The sequence below is a fragment of the Hemiscyllium ocellatum genome, chromosome 3 (genome assembly GCF_020745735.1).
Source record: "Hemiscyllium ocellatum isolate sHemOce1 chromosome 3, sHemOce1.pat.X.cur, whole genome shotgun sequence".
Taxonomy (NCBI): domain Eukaryota; kingdom Metazoa; phylum Chordata; class Chondrichthyes; order Orectolobiformes; family Hemiscylliidae; genus Hemiscyllium; species Hemiscyllium ocellatum.
The window spans coordinates 30,738,856-30,766,680 of NC_083403.1; the positions used below are offsets into that span (position 1 = coordinate 30,738,856).

A 27,825-nucleotide genomic window follows, 5' to 3' on the forward strand; every position below is an offset into this window, starting at 1 on the left:
CTCAATCCATCATGTCCATTAGAGAGGGTACTGGTATTCCCACTCATGAGTCCAAAATGATCAACGCAGCTTTTAGGAAATTTTATGCAGAGGGCTGTGAGGATGGGATGGCAAGGTTGGAATCCTTTTTTTGAGAACTTGGATCTTCCAGGTATAACTTTGGAGCAGGTTTCCCTTTTGAATACCCTTTTGACAACACAAGGGATACAAGAGGTGACAAGGCAGCTCCAAAGTGGCGCAGCGCCTGGCCTAGATGGATTCCCAAGTGAGTTTTATAAGAAGTTTATAAACATGTTGGCTGAGCTAATGCTGGACATGTATAACCATTTGTACAGTCAGGACTGTCTCCTGACCTTTTTCAGGGAAGCTAATATTTTCCTTATTCTTAACAGAGGGAAAGATCCGGAGGACTGCGCCTCATACAGACCCATGTTGCTGCTAAATGTAGATTTTAAAATTCTGTCTCTAAAACATTAGCATTGAGGCTGAAGAAGGTATTATCCTCTATTATAAAGGAAGACCAGATAGGTTTAATTAAGGTCGCAGCTCCTCTAACAACATGAGAAGAGTGTTGAATATGGTCCAGGTATGCCAGCAAAGGCGATCCTGGGCTTGGTAGTCTCCCTAGATTTGGAAAAAGTGTTTGATTGGATGGAGTGGGCGTAATTATTTTATGTTTTGGGGGGATGGGGGAGAAGGGCATGGTTCTTTGCCAGGTGAGTGGCAGTTGTATCACGATCCCATGACAGCGGTTCTCGCGAGTGGCATAAATTCAGATAATTTTAGCACTGGTAGCAACAGCCGACAAGGGTGCCCCATTTCGCCGCTGCTGTTCACTTTAGCGATCAAACTGCTGGCAGAGGCTATTTGGAAGGACCCCCACATAGTTGCCCCAGAAGAGGGAATAGGAGAGCATAAAATCACTCTCTATGCAGATTATGTTCTTCACTTTTTGGCTAACCCAACATTGCCTGTGCCCCATTTAACACAAAATATTAATTTGTTTGGCTTCTTTTCGGGGTATAAAATTAATTTTGCAAAATCAGAGCCCTTGTTTGTGGGGGGGGGGGGGATCTTCTGGGAGTACCTGATCTTGAAAATAGAACTCTATTTCCTTTTGGGTGGTCACAGGGAGGTTTTCTATACTTTGGTGTTTTAATTATCCCTGCCTTTCACCAACTGTACAAAGCTAATTTCATACAATTGCTCGAGAAGATAAGACAGGACCTTCAGCATTGGGAGGCATTACCAATATCCTGGTTGGGTCGAAAAGTTTTGATCAAAATGAATGTTATTCCTCACCGACTAATACCCATGTAAATGCTCCCTCTGGTGTTACCTAGGCAAGTGTTACAGAGACTTAATGGTTGGCTTGGTGCTTTCATTTGGCGTTGCAGCTGCCCTCTTATTAAGTTTGCTAAGCTGCAGCTTCCACAAGGGAGGGTAGACCTCCCAGAGTTCGAATAATATCAAGTAAGTTCTTTATTGTCTTATGTGAGTGATTGGGCTTGTCAGGGTTTGAGGTCAATATGGTTCAACATTGAGGCCTCCCATGCAAATTGTCCCCTTATTAATTTGCTATTTATGGAGAGGATGAGAACTGTCATTGAGTATTGTAAAAATCTGATCGTCATTGACACGATCAAAGCGTGGAGAATGATGCAATAGAGTGAGGGTAATTACATAAGACCTCCCCGCTCATCCCCATAGTAGGAATACCAGGATGCAGGCTAGGTTTGATGGATTCCAGCTTTAAGTTATGGAAGTTTAGGGCAGTCTCCTGTTTGGGAGACCTATTCAAGGGTGAGGTCATGATGTCATTTGATCAGCTGAGTCATAAATATGGGTTATTCTGCTATTTTCAGATTAGGGACTTTATACAGAAAAGGACTACTGGTCCATCCCTATAAGTTCAACGTGGAGAGGAGAGTGCTTTGGTCCACAGGTACTCTCTCCATTAGTACCCTCTATCATTTACAGGGAGGGGGTGCCTCGGAAGATATTGAAAGGCATTACAGAATCTGGAATCGAGAATTGGCAGCAGAAATTTCATCAGAAGTATAGGAGGATATCTGGGAGAATGTGAAAAAGATTTGTAATAAAAATGCAGGCCATGCAACTAAAGATTCTCCACAGGGCTCATCTGGCCCCAGAGCAGCTCGCAAAATTTAAAGAAGGAGCATCTGCAAATTGCCCTAAGTGTAAAACAGACATTGGTACTCTCACACACTGCTTGTAGTTGTGCCATTAGATTTGTAGATATTGGGTCACTATAGCAAATGTGTTGGAGGAGATGTTGGAGGTTGAGGTTAAGGCAGATCCAGTATCCCTTCCTACTAGGATTGCCGTATCTGCCTTGTCTAGATGAGCATGGGAAGAAACTGGAGGAAGAACATTCTAATGAGCTCCCCCTTTTCAAGATAGCGTAAGTTAGCGATGCAGCGTGTTTCCCTAGACTTCTTTACAAGTTTGGTGCACCAGAAAATGGAACCTTTTTCCAAGACGCGGCAGCCCTTTTTGAATCACAGACGCAGACTTGTCAGCCATATTGATTAGGGCCATTGTATAGCCATGAAGACGACGTTTGGCGGACTAGGGACTGAGAGGAAGAAACCTGAATAAAATACAGGTATGTTAACTGATGCGCCCGATGATGGGAGCTTCGGTCAGGTGGTGCTCAGTGGTGTACATTAAGTTATTTTAGCTTAATTCAATCTAATTTAATGTAAATTATGTCTAATTATTTATTGAATTGTACTATGGGAAGATTGTTCTTTTTTGGTATTTTTGATTTGTTTTATAGAGTAGTAGTTAGCTTATTGTTATTGTTGCACATAAGATTGCTATACTCTCTCATAATTTTGCAAAAGAAAATCTTTCAATAAAAAAGAAGAGAATTGGCTTATCACCTGAAGCTTAAATAATCACAAGCTTTTGGGTAAAGGTGGGAAAGTTGGATACCACAAATGTTGGCATGGATATAGCAAATCAAAAGGCCTCCTTTTGTGTGCTGTAACCATTTTATTTTCAAAAATTCTTCAATATGATTGATTAAGAAGTTGCACAGTAACTTGTTTTGTCACATGATTTCCAGATTTCCTGTAGAGGAGGCTATACCAAAATAGCTTTCGAATCAGAGCAGATAACAGTGCGAAGCCCACTAGAAAGTCTGTGGGTACGTCTAATGAATTGCTGATGCAGCTTACTAACAGAATCTGGGCTCATCAATTTTGTCAGAATCGGATATGCATCTCAGCTACTAAAACCTAAAAGCCATAATTAGGAACAAGGCTCTAGAACTCTACAAAAAAAAAATCAAACTTACCGCCAGTATAATTTTAGCCAGCTGAATGGAGAGCTGATCTGAGCCAACATCCACCAGTCTATACAATGTTTTGAGAAGAACAGCTCTTCTTTTACACATTTTCCCCAGCATGTTCCCCTCCTGCAGTGTATGATAGAGACTCGAACATACTTTGCAGAGATGTTCTACATCGTTACCTAATTAGAACAAAATAACTTTATTTTGCATTCATGTTCTGCAATTAGGAATGATTAGTTCTATATTTAATTCTCCTTATATTTTTGAAGTCAACGTCTGCAAATGACTTAATTTCTGGAACCAATTATTATTTAAAATAAAGGAAACCATTCTATGTTCTAACAACAAGAGCTATAAGAGACAATGTTGAACTAGCAGAACACAGTGGTTGAGTTACAAATGCCAGTTACTTTTCCTTTTACATATACAAGCATCCAGTCCTGAGATGTGACATTAATAATTTGTTTATATATTTGAAAATGAGTCATTTTAAAAATAAGGCAGAAACAAAAGTCTGGACAAAGGTGGGATTTCAAAAGATCTTAAAAGAAGTGGGGGAGGTGAAAAGGCAGAGGAGTTCATTAAGATAATTGAGGTATGGGTATCGACAGCCAATGATGGGGCAAGGCCTAGATTGTGGGCAGATTAAACAAAAGACCTAAACCAGATAAATAGTTTGGAGGAGAATGGAAACTTGTTGGAAGAGCAACATCATGCAGGGCTTTAAATATTTAGAATTTAAAATATTAAATTTGGTACATTGGAGTAATGGGAGACAATGTATTTTAGTGAAAACAAAAGTGCTGGGTGAACAGAACTTGGTATGCAACAGAACAGTAGTAACCTAATTTCAATTTAGTCTAAAGTTTTGCCTTCAAAACTCAAAAGGTTTGGTTCTGAAAGCATGGATGTACAAATAATTGTTTTAAAAGCTGTAAGTGAATATAAACATAGAAATTTAGTGCTCTGCTTAATTTCCAACAGCTGCTTACTGGGGCTAAAATAAATCTTCTTGTTCATTAGTTGACCAGTTATGGGGACATTTGATGTTTATGAAAGTTAACATTGTTGTGGTTCGCTAACCTGAAAGGCAGCTGGAATCCCATAAGAAAAAAATTTGAAACAGAAAACTGAAGCAATTAACATTACTTGCTCATTGTTGTTCAACAAAAAAAAACACTCCAGCTTTAAAAGCAGAATATTCCTCCAATTGCCTATTAGTGGATTGTTTTAAACACCTGCGTCAAAACAGCAGTGAATGAAATCTATTGTATGAGAAATTCAAACATCCTTTTTTGGGGGGGATAGAGAAGCCACAATTCTCAACATGCCCACACCCAATCAAATGGAAGTGGAAAAGATATAAATTTTAAATGATTGCAGTTCAAGAATCTGGACATCTAGTGTTCTATTCACAATATTGCCTGTGTAATTCGCACATGAGGGGGTTCAGGCAGGGTTGGGCAGAATTTAATGCCCCACAAGTAGGTCGGAAATGGGGGATAGGCACAGAATTAAATGGGGCAGTGTAGGATGGGTACCTCAAATTTAATCTGTGGAGTTGCGCATGTTAATGGGTGGTCTTCCTGTCTGGATGCTAATTGCTTCATTTAAGGTAGCAATTTGATGCAATATAAAGAAATTTGGGTGTTACTGGTACATGAATCATATCAAATAATATGCAGGTACGGCAAGTGATTAGGAAGCTAATTATTTTTTCTTGAAAGGAAATGAGATAGAGATTTTTGCAGGACTTGGTGAGACCACATCTAAAACATTGTGTGCAGTCTCTTACTTAACAAATGATACATTTGTATTAGAAATATTACAGAGCAGAATTTAAGGGGATGTCTCATGCATGTACCTTAAAAGGGAATGTTGGTTGTGTTTGACTGGTTGAACTGCATCCAATGAATCATAGAATTGTTACGGTGCAGAAGGAGGCTATTCAGCCCATTGTATCTCAGCCAGTTCTATGACCTAGGGGCAATCTCGCATTTTTCCGCCATAACCCTGTATATCATTTCTATCCAAATCATCACCTAATGCCCCCTTGAATTTTTCAAGAGAATCAAAGGTTATTGCAGGTAGTCAGGTAAGTGGAATTGAGTTCACAATCAGATCAGCTATGATCTTACAAAATGGCAGAGCAGGTTCGAAGGGCCAAATGGTCTATTCCTACTCTCAATTTACATTTGTAAGTACATATGTACACTCGTAATATCTTAAAAAATGATTACCTGGACATGGAAAAGAACCCAAACTGATGTATATGGTACTAGAGGTATTAGTTATACAGATGGCCAGGAGGAAAGATGCCATGATATGGAAACCAGGAGATCCTCAAGGGTCAGTCTCCATAGGGAGTGGGAGCTGGTAGCGAGAGAAGTCAGTTCCCAGAGTTTAGACCACATAACCTGACCGCAGTGCCAGAAGAAGTCTATTAAACTTACACTGAGTCAAAGTCAGCGATTGAATCTTCACTTGACATCTAATACACATCAGCCTCTCATGCTGGTCAGTGCAACGCATCCTATCACTCACCCAGCAGCTCTCGGGAACAGTGTTCTCTTTGGGTCAAAAAGTGCAGCATTGGAAAAACGCAGCCAGTCAGGCAGCGTCTGAGGAGCAAGAGAATCGATGTTTTGAGCATAAGTTATTCATCAGGAATACTCGAAATGTCAATTCTCTTGCACCTCGGACACCACCTGACTGGCTGTGTTTTCCAGTACTGCACTTTTTGACTCTGATCTCCAGCATCAGCAGTCTTCACTTTGTCCTAGTGTTCTCTTTGAAATATGCATATGCATAGCAGGCAGTAACCTGGAAGGTACTGTGCAGGGAACAGGCCGATCATAACCACATTCCCTTTAACCCATGTGCATTAGCAGCAACCTTAAAAAGGACAATGTAATGCAATAACCAATCTGCAAGGATGAAAAAGAAATGTGAGGGAACATTTGTTTAGTGTATATCCAAGTCTCCTCTTTCATTTTCACAGTGCTCTCATTTTCCAGTTTTCTGACATGTTTCATTTAAAACAAAATGAAGATTGCTTGCAATGACCATCAACAGAAAATCTTAAATTAAAAAGTAAAACTACCCACCGTTGTTTAAAGGCTTAATTTCATCAAGAAGAGGCTGGATCTTTGTATTCCAGTATAGAATTTCTTCCTCAGTTTCATCTTCGTATGTCCTTGAATCACCATTTGACCCTGAAACAACAACCAAAATTACACATATGTCTGGATTCATCTGGCTTAGATTAGTTTCCTGAGCCAGGAGTTAGCTCATTACTTATTAACTGTACAGAAGTGTATTTAAGAGTAATTAATCTGCCATCCCTACCAGCAAGAAAGTCTGATCATCAATTGAAAGACTAAGATATGTTGCCCGTGTCCAATTACTATTAAGAAGGTAATGGCGAGCTGCCTTCTTGAACTGCTGAATTCTACCAAAGACTTGCTTGAGGGCAGTTACTTTTCAGAAGACAATTAAGAGTCAATCAAACTGCTGTGGATCTGATGTCAGTTGTAGGTCAGACTGGAAAAGAGCAACAGATTTCCATCCTCAAAGGACATTAGTGCTGCCTTTTACCACATTCAATGTTAGCTCTCAGTTGCCATCACCAAGACTAGTTTTCATTTCCAGATTTTATTAACAACTTGGATTTAAATTCTACTAGCTGCTGTGTGGGATTTGACCCATACCCCAGAGCATTAATCTTGGCCAGTAATGTCCAGTGACTGGACCATTCCCCCACAGTCTCCCACTTACCTATCTTATTGTGAGGAGGCAATAGCCTAGTGGTATTATTACAGGATGTTAATCCAGAGACCCAGGTCATGCTCTGGGCACCCAGGTTTGAATCCTGCCATGGCAGATGGTGGAATTTGAATTTAATACGAAAGAAAATCTGGAATTAAGAGTCTAATGGTGAGTCTATTGTTGATTGTCAGAAAAAAAACATCGAGTTCACTAATGTTATTTCGGGAAAGAAACTGGGCTGAAAATGTGTTGCTGGAAAAGCACAGCAGGTCAGGCAGCATCCAAGGAGCAGGAGAGTCGATATTTCGGGCATGAGCCCTTCTTCAGGAATGAGGAGAGTGTGCCAAGCAGGCTAAGATAAAAGGTAGGGAGGAGGGACTTGGGGGAGGGGTGTTGGAAATGCGATAGGTGGAAGGAGGTTAAGGTGAGGGTGTTAGGCCGCAGTGGGGGTGGGGGCAGAGAGGTCAGGAAGAAGATTGCGAGATTAGGAAGGTGGTGCTGAGTTCGAGGGTTGGGACTGAGACAAGGTGGGGGGAGGGGAAATGAGGAAACTGGAGAAATCTGAGTTCATCCCTTGTGGTTGGAGGGTTCCTAGGCGGAAGATGAGGCACTCTTCCTGCAGCCATCATGTTGCTATGGTCTGGCGATGGAGGAGTCCAAGGATCTGCATGTCCTTGGTGGAGTGGGAGGGGGAGTTAAAGTGTTGAGCCACGAAGTGGTTGGGTTGGTTGGGTTGGTCCGGGTATCCCAGAGGTGTTCTCTGAAACGTTCCCAGATCCTTGGACTCCTCCATTGCCAGACCATAGCAACATGACAGCTGGAGGAAGAGCGCCTCATCTTCTGCCTAGGAACCCTCCAACCACAAGGGATGAACTCAGATTTCTCCAGTTTCCTCATTTCCCCTCCCCCCACCTTGTCTCAGTCCCAACCCTCGAACTCAGCACCGCCTTCCTAACCTGCAATCTTCTTCCTGACCGCTCTGCCCCCACCCCTTCCGGCCTATCACCCTCACCTTAACCTCCTTCCACCTATCGCATTTCTAACGCCCCTCCTTCAAGTCCCTCCTCCCTACCTTTTATCTTAGCCTGCTTGGCACACTCTCCTCATTCCTGAAGAAGGGCTCATGCCCGAAACGTTGACTCTCCTGCTCCTTGGATGCTACCTGACCTGCTGCGCTTTCCCAGCAACACATTTTCAGCTCTGATCTCCAGCATCTGCAGTCCTCACTTTCTCCTTGGGAAAGAAACTGCCATCCTAACCTGGTCTGGCCTCTTTGGGACTTCAGACCCACATCAATGTGGTTGAATCTTAAGTGCCTTTTAGGCAGTTAGGGATGGACAATAAATGCTGCCTAGCCAGTGACACCCTCATCCCATGAATGAAGAAAGAATCATGATCATTATTCACCAGCATTACTCATCCAATATTGAGGCTAGGGATGTGATTTAACCTAGAAGTATGGGTGGGGTTGTGAAAATCATTATGTTAATGTCTGATTTGAAACATCCCTGAGAGAGTTACATGGACTTGAGGCAGGAATGACTGCTGAAACAGCACAATCACAGTAGGCAGGCCCCCAAATTGATTTTCTCTCTGATAAACTGCCACAAGTTGTTGCATTGCTATTGGCACACTGACTAATGTTCATTTTGGATCATGGACTAGTACTCTACGTTTAATCTTTCTTCTCAGAATGGTTTACCTACTCACTAAATCGAATTTTTGAGCTGTAGAGTTGCCCTTAATCATGCAAGTCAATGGTATTATGGGTAGAGTCTTCAGCACCTAAATGGCATGGGCAATGGTGAGTTATTTGGGAAAATATAGCGAAATCAAAATTATTTTTCCTCAGTCAGGAATCTAATTTTAAGGTTTTAATGACAAGTCAAAAATCCTGCTAAACAGTGGTGAAGGCTTTTTGCATGTCTTTATATATCATCAATGCCTATTCTTGATTCATTTATACGAGATTTGCTATCTTCCTACCTAACAGAGAAACTAGATAGCAAAATGAAATCCCCAATATGACAATTGGAGTGGTATCTAGCAGCTCCAGCTCATTAATTGTTCATCTGGGTCTCCACCTTGGCCAGCTTTTCTTAATCTCTCCATGCCCACTCCAATCAGGGATCTGGACACTCATCAGTTGGACGATCAAAGTTGGTTGAGGGTTACCATGATCAGTCTGGGAATCTGTTCATTGTAAGTCAGGGAAGTTATCAGGAGCCACTGAGAAGAGCAAGTCAAGAAAGTCAATTGTGAGGATTGGACACAACATGCTGGGATGCAGAGGGGACTATAATTATAGGGGTGGGAAATGATAGTGCATTATAGGACATGTATTACTGGGCAAGGCAGGACCATCAGCAGTCGTCATCAGCCTGGCATCAATATGAATCAGTCAAAAGACATTGATTGGTATATCTAAGCCATCAGCCCAGGGTCAGGAGCATAATGTTGGAAGATGAAGACTGGGTAGGAATGTATGGAAATTCAGAATTGATAGCTCAACAGAGAGTGCAAGGAAGAAAGGAACATGAAGGTTTGGAAAGTCATGTAGATTAACAGACTGAGCCAATGACAGTCTGCAGCGTAACCCATGTTGCCTTCCATCCCAATCTGAATCATAAATGCACAATGGAATTTTAAATGACAGTCACCACATTCAGAGTGGTCACACTCAGTTTGTTTTTCTGCTTGAATGTGAACTTGAAGGTGATGTGAGGCCCTTCAACTAGCAATGTCATCAGTCACTTACAAAGTACTAGTTTAAGACATCTGTCACTGCAGAATGCTGCACGCAAAATGCATGCAGTGACCAACATTGTCAAAAATAAAACCCAGTCTCAAGCAATCTTGACCATGATATTGGTCATTACAAATTGGTCAGTCTTTGTCAAGGGGAAGTAATCACATGTGGCCTTAAAAGTGTCTTCTGGGGGTCACAATTCACAAAGACAATCTAAGGTCTTATAAGATGCACAAGGCTACAGAACTGATTACTCTCACCTTGAAATGTAAGTTTTGCCAATATATTCTTATGTAATATCGCCTTTATAGATGAAGGGGAATGGAGGAAACAAGGTTTCAGTAATCTTACCAAATATACCTTCTCCCACTATTTTTATGAAATGGCTTGTGCTGCATACATCAAATGAAGTTGACTATGAAGGTCCATGTTTATACATTTCAGGGTGCTCCTTGTCAAGTGTCCTCCATTTCCCACTGTATCAGGACCTATGCCAAACTATTATATGCAGATGATGCACATTCTGGCTGGTCATGTAACCAAGCACCTGTTCTAATATTCCTCACATAGGTTCACTGAAACCATGCCCAATGGATCCAACCACGGCAGGAGTTATCATCATGGCCAGACTGCAATTAAAATGCAGAGAAATTGAGAAGGAACAAATCTGTCAGCAAGCCTGGAGCAGGAGCAATCTCCAGTGGCTGCCAAAATGAATGTAAATGAAGACGTTGCAGCAGAAGGTCCTTCACAAGGTGGAGAAAGTATAGGATTCCCAGGGTTTAATGTCCTTGATGCTATTCCTTTTACGTGAAGTCGTCATATTGCTGCCACACAGATTCAGGATATCCTGGGTCACCATCACAGTCCTTATAGAGTGTGCCACAAACCTGTAACAAGCAAAGACAGTGTTTGGCAGATGTCGAAAGAACTTGGAGAGTGGCAGTAGTCTTCTGAGGAGGAAGATGAGGACATCGTCATGATGAAGATAATGTTCCTCCTGCTTAGAGTGGTGCAATCAAGGGATACAAAACAGTATTTAACTGATGCCTGCTTTCAATAGATGTGATGAATGAAGTGATTATTCATTGATTGCAAATTGTTTGTTACTCAACTGCAAGCAGCCATCATTGATTCCCTGAAACGAATATAAAACTTTTATTGATGTTTTCTTCACTTTTCCCACTTGAAATAATCAGAGGCCTATGTCCCATCATCAAGTCATCCTTTATTTATCTATACACAGTACATGGTCTGTGGCCAGCTAGCTTGGAGTTAGTCGCCGGAACGGAAGAGATTCTAATCTCCTGGTTACAGTGGTTAGCCAGGGCTTTCCTAATTGGCCCAGGTTAGCAAGCTCAAATCAATAACCTCATAGTCAATGAGGTCAACCTGGTTCCAATCACTGCATCCCTCCTCCACTTAGTCTGGGGATGTGGGTGTGGTCCTTCGCTTGTAGCTTTTCCTGCAACATTTTCACCCAATGTTTGGTTGCTCTGAGTCGGGCTCTGACCATCGGCACTATGTACCATACCATAGCCTGCCTTTTGTGCCCAGAGTGTCTCAAGAGTTTCTTCCTCCTCCAGAAGTAACAGTATCAAGGCTGCATCCATCTTGGGCTCAGGTTTGCTCGACACTAGAGAGAGGGGGAAACCTACAGTTTGACAGGCCTTCTACCTGTTGAAGTTTTGCTCCTGGCCCATTTGAGAGATAACAGCTCTCAGATGGTCCACATATTTGTTCAGGATTGTATCACCTATGCAAACTTTGTAAGTGACAGGACCTGAACTCTCATCAACCTCATCTTGTACCCGTATAGGATCATTTCCATGGTTCTGGCACCAAACTTCATCCCTGAATTAAATTATCTCTCTTGCTCATTGAAATTCCTGTTGGAAAATGTGAGGACGGTAGATGCTGGAGATCAGAGCTGAAAATGTGTTGCTGGAAAAGAGCAGCAGGTCAGGCAGCATCCAAGGAGCAGAAGAATCGACGTTTCGGGCATGAGCCCTTCAGGAATGTTTGAAATTCCTGTTGCCATTTCAACACCTCCCCTCCCCTCTCTCACCCCCCAGGTCTGTGAATATCAAGTTTAATCTGGTGCGGAGTCTTCTCCCCGTCAGCAACTCTGCTGGAGCTCTGCCTGTGTGTAGGGGTGGTTCTATAATTGAACAGGAACTGGGACAGTTTGGTAGCAATTGATGTTGTAGATGCTTCTTTAACCACGTATTCAACGTTTGTCTGCTCTTTTCGTAAGACTGTGGAACCATGGATGGTATGGAGCTATCCTTTTGTGCCGAATGTCATTGGACTACGAAATATTTGAATGCCCTGCTGATAAATGACATTCCATTGCCCGTGACCAAAAGTTCTGGGAGTCCGTGTATCGTGAACGATGCTCACAGGTTTTAATTCGTCATGCCTGAGTTTACTCCATGCACATCCAACCATTTTGAATCGGCGTCCACAATGACCAGGAAAATTAAGCCCATTAAAAGACCAGCATACTAGACATGCAACTGAATCCAGGGTTATCTTGTCCATTCCCACAAATGTAGGGACACCACTGGTGGCAATTTTTGTTCTTGTTGGCATTCTGAGCTCTGGTCCACCAACTCGGCTATGTCAGCAGACAAACCCAGTCACCAGGCATAGCTTCTTGCTTAGTGAGTTTTGAGAAGATTTGTAGCTCAGGTTGAGGTTTTGGATGTAGGTTTGCTCGCTGAGCTGGAAGGTTCATTTCCAGACGTTTCGTTACCTTACTAGGTAACATCTTCAGTGGACCTCATGCAAAGCAATGCTGAAAATTCCTGAATTCTATTTATATGTTTGAGTTTCTTTGGGTTGATGATGTCATTTCCGGTGGCGATGTTATTTCCTGTGATGAAGTCACTTCCTGTTCCTTTTCTCAGGGGGTGGTCGATAGAGTCTAATTTGATGTGCTTCTTGATAGAGTTCTGGTTGGAATGCCATGCTTCTACCTGAGAAAAGGAACAGGAAGTGACTTCACCACAGTAAGGTAACAGAACGTCTGGAAATGAACCTTTCAGCTCAGCAAGCAAACCTATATCCATACCTTCTTGCTAGCATCTTCATCTTGGAAACCCCAGGATGACCCTGGTAGAATTCAGTCAGTATCTGGTGACTACCTTTAATCAGGACAATCACCCTTGCTCCCCATAGTAAAATGCTGTCCTCTTCAGTGACTTGGTCTCACTGAGTCCAGAAAGGTTTCAATCGGGTTATGATGGCCCTTCTGTTTCCCCGATTCCCATCAGTTGTTTTAATTTTGCTAGGACTGGATCTTTGTCAGATATTGTCAGTGGTGACTGGAAGGGTACGCAAAAGCTTCAAAACCAAAATGGATTCTTCCAGGGGAGGCACCATTGGTAAAGTATCTGCCAGCAGGGGGTGGTTCAAGGCATCCGCATTAGAAACTTGGTTTCTTTGACAGTGTTTTAACTACAGGTGGCGCTTCCTTGTCTTCCTTCAGTAGCCCTAGCAAGAGCTTGTGATCTGTTAATATGACAAATTCCTATCTGTAAAGGTATGAGAGTCATAGGAGATATACGGCATGGAAACAGACCCTTTGGTCCAACTCATCCATGCTGAACAGATAACCTAACCTAGTCCCATTTGCCAGCACTTGGCTCGTGCCCCACTAAACCGGGCGGCACGGTGGCACAGTGGTTAGCACTGCTGCCTCACAGCGCCTGTAGACCCGGGTTCAATTCCCGACTCAGGCGACTGACTGTGTGGAGTTTGCACGTTCTCCCCGTGTCTGCGTGGGTTTCCTCCGGGTGCTCCGGTTTCCTCCCACAGTCACAAAGATGTGCGGGTCAGGTGAATTGGCCAAGCTAAATTGCCCGTAGTGTTAGGTAAGGGGTAAATGTAGGGGTATGGGTGGGTTGCGCTTCGGCGGGTCGGTGTGGACTTGTTGGGCCGAAGGGCCTGTTTCCACACTGTAAGTCTAATCTAAACCCTTCCTATTCATATACCCATCCAAATGCCTTTTAAATGTCATTGTATCAGTCTCCACCGCATCCTCTGGCAGCTCATTCCATACAAGTACGACCCTCTGCATGAAAAAGTTGCCCCTTAGGTCACTTTTATGTCTTTCCCCTCTCACCCTAAACCTATGCCCTCTAGTTCTGGACTCCCCCACCCCCAGGGAAAAGACCTTGTCTATTTATCCTATCCATGCCTCTCATGATTTTATAAATCTCTATAAGGTCACCCCTCAGCCTCTGACGCTCCAGGGCAAACAGCCCCAGCCTAGTCAACTTCTCTCTTTAGCTCAAATCCTCTAATCCTGGCAACATCCTTGTAAATCTTTTTCTGAACCTTTTCAAGTTTCACAACATCCTTCAGATAGGAAGGAGACCAGAATTGCATGCAATATTCCAAAAGTGGCCTAACCAATGTCCTGTATTGCTGCAACATGACCTCCCAACTCCTGTACTCAGTGCTCTGTCCATTAAAGGAAAGCATGCAAAATGCCTTCTTCACGATCCTATTTACCTGTGACTCCACTTTCAAGGAACTATGAACGTGCAGTCCAAGGTCTCTTTGTTCAGCAAATTCCCTAGGACCTTACCATTAAGTGAATAACTCCTGCTGTGAATTTTTTTCCAACAAGCAGCACCTCGCATTTATCTAAAATGAACTCCATCTACCACTCCTCACCCCATTTGCCCATCTGATAAAAGATTCCATTATTCTGAGATAACCTTCTTAGTTGTCCACTAGCAAGAATTTTGGAGTCAGCTGCAAACTTACTAAGTATACCTCCTATGTTCCCATCTAAAACATTTATATGAATGACGAAAAGTAGTGGACCCAGCATCGATCCTTGTGGCACTCCACTGGTCATAGGCCTTCAGCCTGAAAAGCAACTCTCCATCACCACCCTGTTTTCTACCTTCGAGCCAGTTCTGTATCCAAATGGCGAGTTTTCCCTGTATTCCATGAGTTCTAACCTTGCTAAGCAGTCTACCATGAGGAACCTTGTCAAACACCTTACTGAAATCCACATATCACATCTTCCTCGCTACCATCAATCCTCTTTGTTATTTCTTTAAAAATCTCAATCATGTTCGAGAGACATGATTTCTCACACACAAAGCCACGCTGTCTATCCATAATCAGTATTTAGAAAAGCAAGGACATGTACTTCCTTTTTCCTCAGGATTCCATCCAAAAACTTGCCAACCACCGATGTCAGGCTCACCAGTCTATAGTTCCCCAGTTTTTCCTTACCACCTTTCTTAAATAGTGGCACCACGTTAGCCAACCTCCAGTCTTTGACACCTCACCTGTGACTATTGATGATACAAATATCTCAGCAAGGGGCCCAGTAATCACTTCCCTAGCTTCCCATGGAATTCTAGGGTACATCTGATCAGGTCCTGGGGATTTATCCACTTTTATGCATTTCAAGACATCCAGCATAACCATCTCTGCAATATGGACATTTTACATGATGTCACCATCTATTTCCCCACATTCCACATCTTCCATGTCCTTCTACACAATAAACACCGCTGCAAAATACTTGTTTAGTATCTCCTCCATCTCCCGGGGCTCCACACAGTCTGCCTTGCTGATCTTTGATGGGTCCTATTCTCTCCCTAGTTACTCCCTAGTTCTTAATATATTTATAAAAACTTTTTGGATTCTCCTTAGCCCTATTTGCCAAAACTGCGTTATATCCACTTTTTGCCCTCCTGATTTCCTCTTAAGTATACTCCTACTGCCTTTATATTCTAAGGATTTACTCGATCTATTCTGTCTATAGCTAACATATGCTTAATTCGTTTTCTGAACTGGAACGTCTTCATACCAAAGATGGCTGCCAAATCTCCCTTCTCTATCTGGGCATACTTGCATATGCCATCAGCCAAAGTCCAGGAAACAATCATGGTCAGGTGTTCCTCTCCTTTGGGCCACTGGTGAGCCAACACGACCCAGATACTATACTAGAAGACATTGCATGTCAGCTCTACCTCTTGCTTCAGATTATAGTGGGCCAACACCTCCGATGATAGCTGCTTTTTCACTTCCTTAAAGGCTATTCTTGGCAACGTGGCCATTTCAAGCTGACCCTTTTTCAATAGCAGATATAAGATGCCAAGATGGAAGCCAGGTAATGTATAAATTTTCTGTAATATTGCAGTGACCCATGGAAAGACCAGACATGCAAGTCTAAGTTCCTTTGATTGCCCTCACTTTATCCTCCAATGGGTGTAACCCGATTTTGTCAACTCTGTAACCCAAGAGGTTTTTTGGGGTGCCTGGAACACACATTTTTGTATTCTAAGGCATACGTCTGCCTGGAAGAAATCTTTAAACACTATGAACAAGTTCTCTAAATGCTCATTATTGGCCTTCCCTGTTATTAGTATGTCATCCAGATAAATGGCAACCTGGAATAGCCCTTATAAAATGCTCCCTGTAGTTTGCTGGAAAAGGGTGCAGGCTGGCATTTGGCAATGGCAGTCAAGATTAGAGTGGTGCTGGAAAAGCACAGCAGGTCAGGCAGAATCCAAGGAGCAGGAAAATCGGCGTTTCGAGCAGGGGCCCTTAATCAGGAATGAGGCTCAATTTTCCTGCTCCACGGATGCTGCCTGACCTGTGTTTTTCCAGCACTACTCTCATCTTGATTCTGATCTCCAGCATCTGCAGTCCTCAGTTTCGCCTATTTGGAAATGGCAGTCTTGTTCCTAGTTATAAACCCTTGCAGATATTAATTGTAGCATATTTCTGGGACATGTCATCCAGCTGCAATTTTAGTTAGGCATGGCTCATGTCCAGTTTTGTAAAGGATAGCCCCCCGCCAACTTTACATATAAATACTCTTTGCATGAGTATTTGTCCAGCTATAAGAAGTGGTTTACCGTTTGCTTAAAATCCCCACAGAGGTGAACTGAACTGTCAGGCTTCATAATTGGTACAACTGGTGCTGCCCATTCTGCAAACTGCACTGGTTTGATGTTTCTTTCACTCTCCAGACTCCTGAATTCCGCCTCTACTTTTTCCCGCAAGGCAAATGGCAACAGGCAGGCCTTGCAAAATCTTGGAATTGCTTCCTGGTTAACATGTAAAGTGGCTTTTGCTCTTTGATAGTCCCAAGCCCGGCCTGAATTACTCTTGGGTATTCCACTAGGACTTCACTGATGCAGCCATTTTCTAATCAAAATATATTAAGCTAATTCAGGTGAATCTTTCTCAACAAATTCTACCCCAATAGGCTTGAGCCCGATCCTTTCACTACCACCAGTGATAACTGCATCAACTGCTTCTCATACGAGACAGGAATCGAAGTCATTCCCTTAATCTGCAATGGTTTCCCAGCGTATGTTCTGTCTTGCACAAACTTAAGGGTTGGAGTCCCAAGTGAATCTTGTTAAGCACAGATTCTACAACCACAGATATAGTTGTACCAGTATTGACCTCAATGGGAGCTGGGTGACCGTTTAACCAAACATTAATTTTAATCCATTCACTAAGTGATTTAATTGTCGCAACCCACATGTATACACCTCAGGAGACAGACATGTGCTGCAACCGACAGGGTACTCTTCGTTGTTCAGTACTTTCCAGGAGCTGAAAAACTACATCATGTTCTTTGTGACCTGCAACACGTTATCAATGAGGATGAGCACCTCGCCAAGACCTTCCCCACACTTCCACTGCTCGCCTTTAAACAACCGCCAAACCTCAAACAAATCATTGTTCGTAGCAAGCTGCCCGGCTCTCAGGACAACTCGATACAACCCTGTCACTGTAGGCACTGCAAGACATGTCAGAGTGTGGACATGGATACCACCATTACACGTGGGGATACCACCCACCTTGTATGTGGCAGGTACTCATGTGGCTCAGCCAACATTGTCTACCTTATACGTTGCAGGCAAGGATGTCCGGAGGCCACACACACACACACACACACACACACACACACACACACACACACACACACACACACACCGATACACACACATACACACAGACACGCACACAGACACACACACACCCTTACAGACATACACACTCCCACACTGACATAGGCATCCTCTCAGAGACTTAGGCCACTCTAAACTCATGCACACATATATACACTCTCTCGCACAGACACGCACAACCCCCCAACCCAAGCACGCACACACACTCCCACATTCACACATACAGCCCCTCACAGACTTAAGATACTCTACACTCACTACACACACACATACATTCTCTCTCACATTCACAACCCCCAACCCAGACAAACACACACACAGACAGACACAAAGACCCACATGCACACATATATTTTGTGGGGTGAATTTGTACTGCAGAGTTACATTGTACTTTGCTCAAAAACTGCATGAATTCATGTGAAACTCTGTTATCTCACTTTTTAGATTAGAATCAATCTAAACATCATGGCATAGACAGAGAACACAGGGGGCTAACACCTTCAACATATTGTCTAGCTAACATCAATTGTTACAGCTAACCTGAGAATGCAACCTTTAAAAAAGATTTTATGATTTACACATGAAAGTGAAACTATCATGATATTTGAACAGATGAAAGACTCAACAGACAAATCAAGGTATTTTTCAAAGTATAATTTCAGTTACATCACACTGTAAATTTTTGCTATAAATTCTGTGCCTTACAATTGTGTCCTCCACAATCACCTGATGAAGGAGCGGCGCTCTGAAAGCTAGTGGGCTTCCAATTAAACCTGTTGGACTATAACCTGGTGTTGTGTGATTTTTAACTTTGTACACCCCAGTCCAACTCCAGCATCTCCAAATCATCACATTTAGGGGGACTTTTCAAGGTGTGGTCCCTCTTGGGTACTGTCCTATAGTATCTTACTTAAATCAGACCTTGTACAACTCCTTTGCTGTCTCAAGTCTGCATACCAGCAGCAACTACAATGGCTTGCCAGCCCAGATCCTGAAGAACTGTTTAGCCATTTGGTCAAGGCTCGGCTTTGTTGTGGCGTTCTGCTGTGAGTCAACCAAGTGTCCCTCTGCTCAGGATATGCCTTGTGTGAGGCTCTACAATTGCCTACACTCAAGTGATGTTCCGCAAGCTCAGTCGGAGAAGTGAAGGCATCTGCTTCCTTGGGATGCCCTGTAGCTCCTATGCTCCACTTGCCACATTTTCTAATGACGCCAGTTCTACTGCCTGTTTGAAATCCAGGTGACCTTCACCCAATAGGTGCTTCTGTATGGTTACATCATTAATCCCACATACAAAAGGGTCTTTCAGCACCTCATACAATGTTAACCCAAAATCACATATTTCTGCCAGTTGTCTCAACCTTGTCAAAAATCCCAATAGAGATTCTCCCCATTCTCTAAGAGCCAAATAAGACCAATAGCATCTCAGGATTAGAGGAGAGGTTGTAATATTCCTTAAGCAACTCTGTCAACTCTTGGAAGGTTTTACTGTCTGGTGCCTCTGGGAAAGCTAAGCCCCTTATAACCAAAAATGGTGCAAGTCCGGAATCAGTCAGAGTATTACTAGTTGCTTTTCATCTGATTCAATATCATTTGCCTGGAAAAAAAAATCACTTTCTTTCCATTGTACTGGGCTCAGTCTTCAACTGCAAAATCAAATGAGTCAAGCTTCCCAAATAAAGGCGTGATGCCAGAAATGCTTAGCCAAACTCCAAGAAGACTGTTGCAAGTGAATATTCTTCAGGCACATCCTCTTTTCTCTTGTTGCCACTGAAACAACTGTACAGAGGCTGATATCCCATCAGCTAGTACCCTTTCTTTACTTGTGCACAGTACACTGGCTATGGCCAGGCAGCTCAGAGTCTGTCACCTGAACTGAGGAGATCCTAGCCTCCTGGTTATATTTTTTCTTTCCCTTTTTTAACTTTATTATATTCCACCACCAGGAAGAAAGGTGGTGCCAGTATCAACCTCCATGGGAGCTGGGTGACCATGTAACCAAACATTAATTTTAATCCATTCACTAAGCAATTCAATTGTTGCAACCCACATGTAGGGGGACTCTCCAAGGTGTTCACCCTCTTGGGTACTGGCCTACGAGTGGCCAGTAACAAGCAATGCCTTTCTCATCAAAGGGCAATGCTGCATGATTAAGAAAGTGAAAGGGAGTCTCCTGGTTATATTGCTTCGCCAGGGCTTTCCTAATTGGCTCAGGTTTACAAACCCAATCAATGACCCCGGAGTCAATGAGGTCAATCTAGTTCCAATCATTATATTGTTGTTAATAAAAGTTAATGTGTTCAACTGTTTGACAGATTTCCAACATGTGATGCTCCGGGTTTGAACAATGACAAGATATTATGCTACACAGGGATTTACTGAAAGAGTAGCACTTCTCAGATAGGTTCTAACATGTCAAGTAGCCTGTGTAGGTTTATTTCCTGTGGTAGCAGTTACTATGACAGTCGATATTCACGTGATGACATAAAGTGAATGTTAGATACTACTTGCAATGACGTATCACTATGTGCCTTCGGGACTTTTCCATTTATTTCCCACAGCATGTACTGTGAAGGACTATCAGTGGTTGGCAGTATTTGACCTGATGCACAGCTGGGTTTAAATATGGCGCCAGCAGCAGGAATTCTGGAAACTCCCGGCAATGGTGAGTATGTCTGCTGCCAGAAAGCACAAGATAGCTTGAGAGTGGTGCCATTGATGTGTGGTGCTTCATAATGAGGCGAGCAACAGACAATCATGTGAGATCATTTACAAGGGCTCAATCAGAGAAACCTTCCATGAAGTTCCCCGAAATCGATACTTAACTGATTTTTGGTAAAATTCAAACCATGGTGTTTCCTGTTCGCCATTTATGTATACCCAAATAACTCTTTCATGATGCAGCTAAAGTACTTATGGATTGAGAGCAGGATTGTCACTTTTGACAACTACAAAATTTTTATGGCAAGAAAGCAACTGGGTAGGACATGACTGCTGATGATTAATACCACCTCTCAAGAAGACATAGAATTGATTAATTGATCTCCTCGGTTTCAAGTCCTACTGCCAAATATAGGTAGCAGTTGACTTCAATCCATAATGTTATCTTTGCTTGATCATAAAACAGTGTTCACAAGCTGTTAGAACTATTGACTGCTTCCATATAATGGTTACCATACTCAACTCTAGAGTTTTACTTCCCTCTTTTTAATCAGTCTTATAAAAGTGACTTAAACCTTTTTCCCTCACTTTTCAGTTCCAAACAAGCATACAGTAGAAAAGCCCAGGAACAGGCTGTTTAGCCCAGCATGCCTGTGTCAAACATGATACAATTCTAAACTAATCCCATCTGCCTGCACATGACCCATATCCCTTTATTCCTTTTCTGTTCATATGTTTGTCTGAATGCCTCTTAGTTGCTTCTATCTTTTCTGCTTCTATTACAGCTTCAGCAGCATTTTCAAGGTTGCTGTACTCCTACCACCTTCTATGTAAAAAACTACCTTACACATCTCATTTAAACTTACCCCCTTTCACCTTAAAAGTATGCCCTCTAGTATTTGACATTCGCGCCCTGGGAAAAGGCTCCAACTATGCCTCTCTTAATTTTACATCAGCAAACCTTTATTAACTGGCACCTCTGGGATCAGGAGTGTGCAGTTAATCAAATATTCCGATTGATCTAAAGGTCCACATAATCAATGTAAAAACACACAATAAGTAATAGAAACAATATGCAGGGGAAATATGCATTACTATTATACTTTATTTACAGTATAAATCACTGAAATAATTACTCAAATTTGCCTTAAATAGGACATACAGGCAGAAAGCCTCTCATTCGCACCCTCAACTGACTATCAGGTCACCTCTTAGCCTCTGATACTCTAGTGAAACAATCCAAATTTGTCCAATATCTAATTAAAGCTAATACACTCCAATCGAGGCAACACCCTGGTAAGCTTCTTTTGTACCTTCTCCAAAGCCTCCAGTTTTATACACAATGCCCCAGATAATGAAGGCTACATGCCATATGCCTTTGTTACCATCTTATCCGTAGCTTGCAAAGGAATTTAAAGATAGTATCCAATCCAAGGAAGAAGCATACAGATTAGCCAAGAAAAATAGTTGGTCTAAGGATTGGGAGCAATTTAGAATTCAGCAAAGAAGGACAAAGGGATTTATTAAGAAAGGGAAAATACAGTACCAAAGTAAGCTTGCAGGGAACATAAAGACTAACAATAAGAGTTTCTATACATATGTGAGGAGAAAGAGAATGGTGAAGACAAACGTAGGTACCCTACAGACAGAAACTGGAGAATGTATAATAGGGGACAAAGAAATGGCTGAGCAACCGAATATAATGTTGTTTCTGTCTTCACAAAACAGGACACATTGCAGATACCAGAAATGTTGGAGAATGCACGACTTAGTGAGAGAGAAGAATTAAGGGAGATCAATATTAGCAGAGAAAGAATGCTGGGGAAATTGGATGTTGGATAAATCTCCAGGATCTGATCATCTACATCCCAGAGTAGGAAGTGGCTGTAGAAATAGTGGATGCATTGGTGGTCATCTTCCAGGATTCTACAGACTTTGGAAGAGTCCCTGCAGATTTGAGGGCAGCTAATGTCATGCCAATATTCAAAAAGGGAGGTGAAGAGAAAACAAGGGAATTGTAGGCCAGTAAGCCTAACATGGGCAGTGGGGAAAGTTCTTGAATCCATTATTAAAGACTTTATAGTGGAGTATTTGGAAAGTAGTGGCAGGATCAGACAGAGTCAGCATGGATTTATGAAGGGGGAGATCATGCTTTATGAATCTATTGGAATTCTATGAAGATGTAAATAATAGAGTTGACAAGGTAGAGCCAGTCAATTAAAGTCTGCAAGATTAAAGCGCATGGGATTGGGATAAGTGTATTGAGATGGACAGAAAACTGGTTGGCAGAGAGAAACAAAGAGTAGGAACTAATGGGTCTTTTCAAATTGGCAATATTGGGGTGGCACAGGAATCGGTACTGGGACCCATTATTCACTATATGTATCAATGATGTGAATGAGGTAACCAAATGTAACATTTCAAAATTTGCAGATGATACCAAGTTGGGTGGGAGAGTGAACTGTGATGAGGAGGCAGCAATCCTTCAGCATGACCTGGATAGGTTAGGTGAGTAGGCAAATCAATGGCAGACGTAGTTTAATTTGGATAAATGTAAGGTTATTCAGTTTGGAAGCAAAAACAAGGAGCAAATTAATACCTAAATGGCTGCAAATTGGGAGAGGAGAGTGTGCAGCAGGACCTAGCTGTCCTTGTGCACGAGTCACTGAAAGTAAGTATGCAGGTGCAGCAGGCACAAAGAAAGCAAATGGTATGTTGGTCTTAATTGTGAGACGTTTTGAGTACGGGAGCAGGGATGTGTTGTTGCAGTGAGGCTATACTTGGTATACTGTGTGTAGTTTTGGTCTCCTTTTCTAAGGAAAAATACCCTTGCTCTCGAGGGAGCGCAGCGAAGATTAACTAGGCTAATTCTGGGAATGGTGGAATTGACATATGACAAGAGATTGACTAAGATATGATTGTTTTTGCTGGAGTTCAGACAAATGAGGATCTTATAGAAATTTATAAAATTCTAACTTATAAAATTCCAGGGCTAAATAGGGTCCATGCAGAGACGACATTCCCAATGGAGGGTGCATCCAAAACCAGGGGTCACAGTCTGAGGATTCGGGGTGAACCATTTAGAAAGGAGATGAGGAGACATTTCTTCACCCAAAGAATGCTAAACCTGTGGAATTCATTACCATAGGAAGCAGTTGATGCCAAAACATTGAATGTACAAGAGGCAGTGAGATATAGCAGTTAGGGTGAATGAGATCAAAGGTTATGAGTAGAAAGCAAGATTACGTACTGAGTTGGATGATCAGCCATGATCTTGATGAATGGCAGAGCATGCTCAAAGGACTGAATGGCCTCCTCCTGCTCCTATCTTCTATGTTTCTTTCCACCTGTGTTATCACTTTCAGGGACTGGCACCCCAAGATCCCTCGGTATACCAATGCTCCTAAAGATCCTGCTTTCCTCTTGTACTTGACCTCCCTAAATACATCACTTCACACTTGTCTGGATTAAACTCCATCTGTCATTTCTCCACCCAACTTTCCAACAGATCTATATCTTGGTGTATCATTCGGCAATCTTCCTCACTATCCACTGCTCCACTAATTTTTATGTCATCTGCAAACTTTATATTCAGTCCACCTACACTTTCATCCAACTCATCATATATATTACAAACAACTGTTATCCTAGCACTGATCCTTGCAGAACACCACTGGTTACAGACCTTCAGTCATAAATTTAAAAATCACACAACACCAGGTTATAGTCCAATAGATTTAATTGGAAGCACACTAGCTTTCAGAGCATCGCTCCTTCATCAGGTGATAGTTAATCAGGACTATCACCTGATGAAGGTGCGGCGCTCCGAAAGCTAATGTGCTTCCAATTAAACCTGTTGGACTATAATCTAGTGTTGTGTGATTTTTGACTTTGTACACTCCAGTCCAACACTGGGCATCTCCAATTCAGTCATAAAAAACATTGCTCCACAACTACCTTCTGAATAATATGATCAAGCAAATTTTTTATCCAACTTACTAACTCACATGACTTCTTCTGGTCCAGCCTACTATGACAGATCTTGTCAAATGCTTTACTAAAGTCCATTAGGACAACGTCCACTATCCCATCCTTATCAACCATCTTTGCCACTTTCTCAAAAACCTCAAATCAAATTTTGAGACAATTCCTCCCCTGCACAAAGCCATGCAGACTATACCTAATAAGTCCATTATTTTCCAAATGCAAGTAAATCCTTCCCTAAAACTTTTCTCCAATAATTTCCCTACTACTGATGTAAGGCTCACCTGCCTGTAATTTCCTGGACTATCCCCTTTGCTCTTCTTAAACACTGGAACAATAGTGGCTATTCTCCAATCTTTGGGACCTTGCCTGTGGCCAAAAAGGATATAAAGATCTCTGTCAAGACTCCAGCAATCTCCTGCCTTGCCTCTCTCAATATCCAAGGATAGCTCCTATCAAGCCCTGGGATCTTATCTACCTTGATATTTCAAGAAACCAAAACCTCCTCCTTCTTCATATTGACATGCCTGGAATATCAACATACCCCTCCCTTATCTGACCATCATCCATGTCCATCTCCATACTGAATACCAATGCAAAGTATTTATTAAGGACTTCACCCACTTCTTCTGGCTCCATGCATAAAGTCCCTCCTTTGACCTTCCATGGACCAACCATTTCCCTAGCTCTTTCTTGTGTATAAAATGCCTTGGGATTCTCCTTACTCTTTACTGTCAAGGACACTTCATGACCTTATTGCCTTTCTAATTCCTTGTTTAAGTTCTTTCTTACTTCTTTTATATTCCTTAAGGGCCTTGTCTGATTTCAGTTTCCTAACTCTACATATGCTTCCTTCTCCTTTTTTGACTGAACTTTCAATATCTGTTGTCATCCTGAATCTTTCCATTCCTTATCTTTCATCCTCACAGGAATATGCTGCTTTGTACTCTGATCAAGTGACCTTTTAAAGAGTCCGAAATGTCAGATGTGGATTTATCCTCAAACAGCCATCCCCAATCTGATTTCTCCAGGTCCTAATACTGTTGTAATTAGCCTTCCCCCAATTTAGCACCAGTCTTATTATTATCCATAACTATTTTGAACCTTACATAAATATGATCATTGTTCCCAAAATGCTCTCCCACTGAAACTGTGATCACCTGGCTAGGCTCATTCCCTAACACAGGGCTTGGTAGTGCCCCTTCGCTAGATGGACTAGCTACATATTGTTTCAAGAAACCCTCCTGAATGCACCTAAAAAATTCTGCCCCATCTTGACCCCTGGCACCAAGGGAGTCCCAGTCAACCCTGTTGCTCTCACATCTTTCCATGATCTTTTTACATATCTGTTCCTCTTTCTCCCACTGGCTAATGGAAGTCCATTAGTATAACCCCATCATAGTGACTGCACCTTTCTTACTCCTGAGTTCTCCCCATATGGCCTGACTGGATTAACCCTCCAAGATGTTCTCTCTTACAGCAGCTGCAACATTCTCTTCAAACAGTATTGCAACTCTACCATCCCTTTTCCATCCCTCTTTATAATGTCTGAAACATTTAAACCCTGGAACATTGAGCCGCCAATCCTACCTTTCTCTCAACCAAGTTTCTATATACCGTAATGGTTACACCATTGTAATTCTATATACTAATCTAAGCTCTAAACTCACCTACCTTAGCTGTTACACTCCATGTATTAAATAATTATACTTCAGGCCATCAGTCCTGCCATGTTTATTAACGTGGCCCTGCCTGTTCTTCCTTCCTTAATGGTTCCCTTCTCCTCAATCTACCATGTGCTGACTTACTGCTGTGGTTCCCCATCCCCTTGCCACAGTATGTATATATCTTTATGTAGTTCATTAGGTAATCAGGTTAATGAAGTATTTATGCTTTTTCTGTTTTTGTGTGTTCTAATAAGCAACTTATGTTTTATAAAGCTTCAAACACCTCTCATAAAAACAAGACAGCACACTCTTAAATGTTATAATAAAAGGTTACAATATTTATGAAAGATTATCAAAAAAAAACACACAGCAATCGAAATTGCATATCATTCATGGAAGGAATAGATTTGATCAGCAAGTTTCAGCTTATCCAGAAGTGTCAGCCAGTCTCTTTTAACTGCCATTGCTAAGCTTCCTTCAACAGCACTTTCTAAATACATTAATTCTACTACTGAGAAGAACTAGGGCAGCAGAGGAGTGGAAACACCATCATCTGCAAGTTCTCTTCTAAGGCATACACTTTACTGATCTGGACGGTTTGCCATTTTTTCGCTGTCACTGGGTCAAAATTCTGGAAGATTTTACCAACAGCACTTATGGGTGTATCTACACTACACAAACTGGAGTGGTTCAAGCAGATAGTTCACAATCACGTTCCCAAGGCAATTACAAATAGATAATAAATGTTAGCTTTGCCCGTAACACCCAGTTTCTATGAATGAATATCCAAAAAGAATTCTAAAAGTATAGAACATCTCTACAAAACTGACTTCCCAAACACACTAACTCCAGTGAAATAAAGTATATGAAGCATACCATAACAATGAATGAGCAAGAGAGAGGGAGAGGGAGAGGGACAGCAAGTGACTTAAACTGTGGAAGACATAAACCCCAAAGATGGGAACATGTAATTTGAAAATGTTGTTGTCATTTGTGCATAATAGTACAGGAAATTAGTGTTTTATCACGTTCCTTTGAACACAATGAAGTTAGGCTGACGTTGTACTATGCTAACGTTGCACTGTTCTGAAATTGCATTTTAAGATAAGTGGATCTCTTGTCTTCAGACTCAAGGAAGAACCAGGCAAAATATAACAGGTTGAGAGGAAAAATGAAGGAAAGAATATGAGAACAGAATGGCAGTCAACATAAATGAAATCTCAATATCTTCTAAATAGGAGTACATAGTGAGCAGAAATTGGAAGATAGAATGTCTCCTCTTAGGGAAAAGAGGGTTTTATTTGCTTAGAGGCTCAGGAAAAGAGTAGAATACATAATTAATACATTGTAATGACCATTTATTTAGCAAAAGATGACAAATTATTAGTATTAGCAGAAATGGTAGGTGTAATGAATAGGATTAAAAATTGAGAAAAGGGAGATACAGGAAAGGCTAATTATGTTAAAAGTGAATAAGTCATCTGATACTGATGTTTTTATCCTAAGTAACTAAAGGAAGTGTGAGTTATTAACTATAGATAGTATGGATTCTGCTAGCCTATTTATGTAATATTGCAGTCTATTTGTATTATCCTTAGTAAGTTTTGAAATGGCATTTTGCATTCCAATATCTAACTAATTTACATACAAACAAATGGGCAGTGTCTAAGCTTTAACCCTTGAGGAACTATTATTGTTTTCCATCCTCCA

General features: G+C 41.8%; 1 protein-coding gene across 1 annotated transcript in view; it reads right to left on the reverse strand.

The window, feature by feature from the left end:
- The window catches only part of armc2 (armadillo repeat containing 2), a 225,590-nt gene that overhangs the window by 115,604 nt on the left and 82,161 nt on the right, over window positions 1-27,825 (reverse strand). The window contains exons 6-7 of the mRNA XM_060854607.1: window positions 6,430-6,537; window positions 3,326-3,501 (exon numbers count right to left, since the gene is read on the reverse strand). Of these exons, the coding sequence (XP_060710590.1) occupies window positions 3,326-3,501; window positions 6,430-6,537 (284 nt within the window). The remainder of the gene's footprint in view (window positions 1-3,325; window positions 3,502-6,429; window positions 6,538-27,825) is intronic.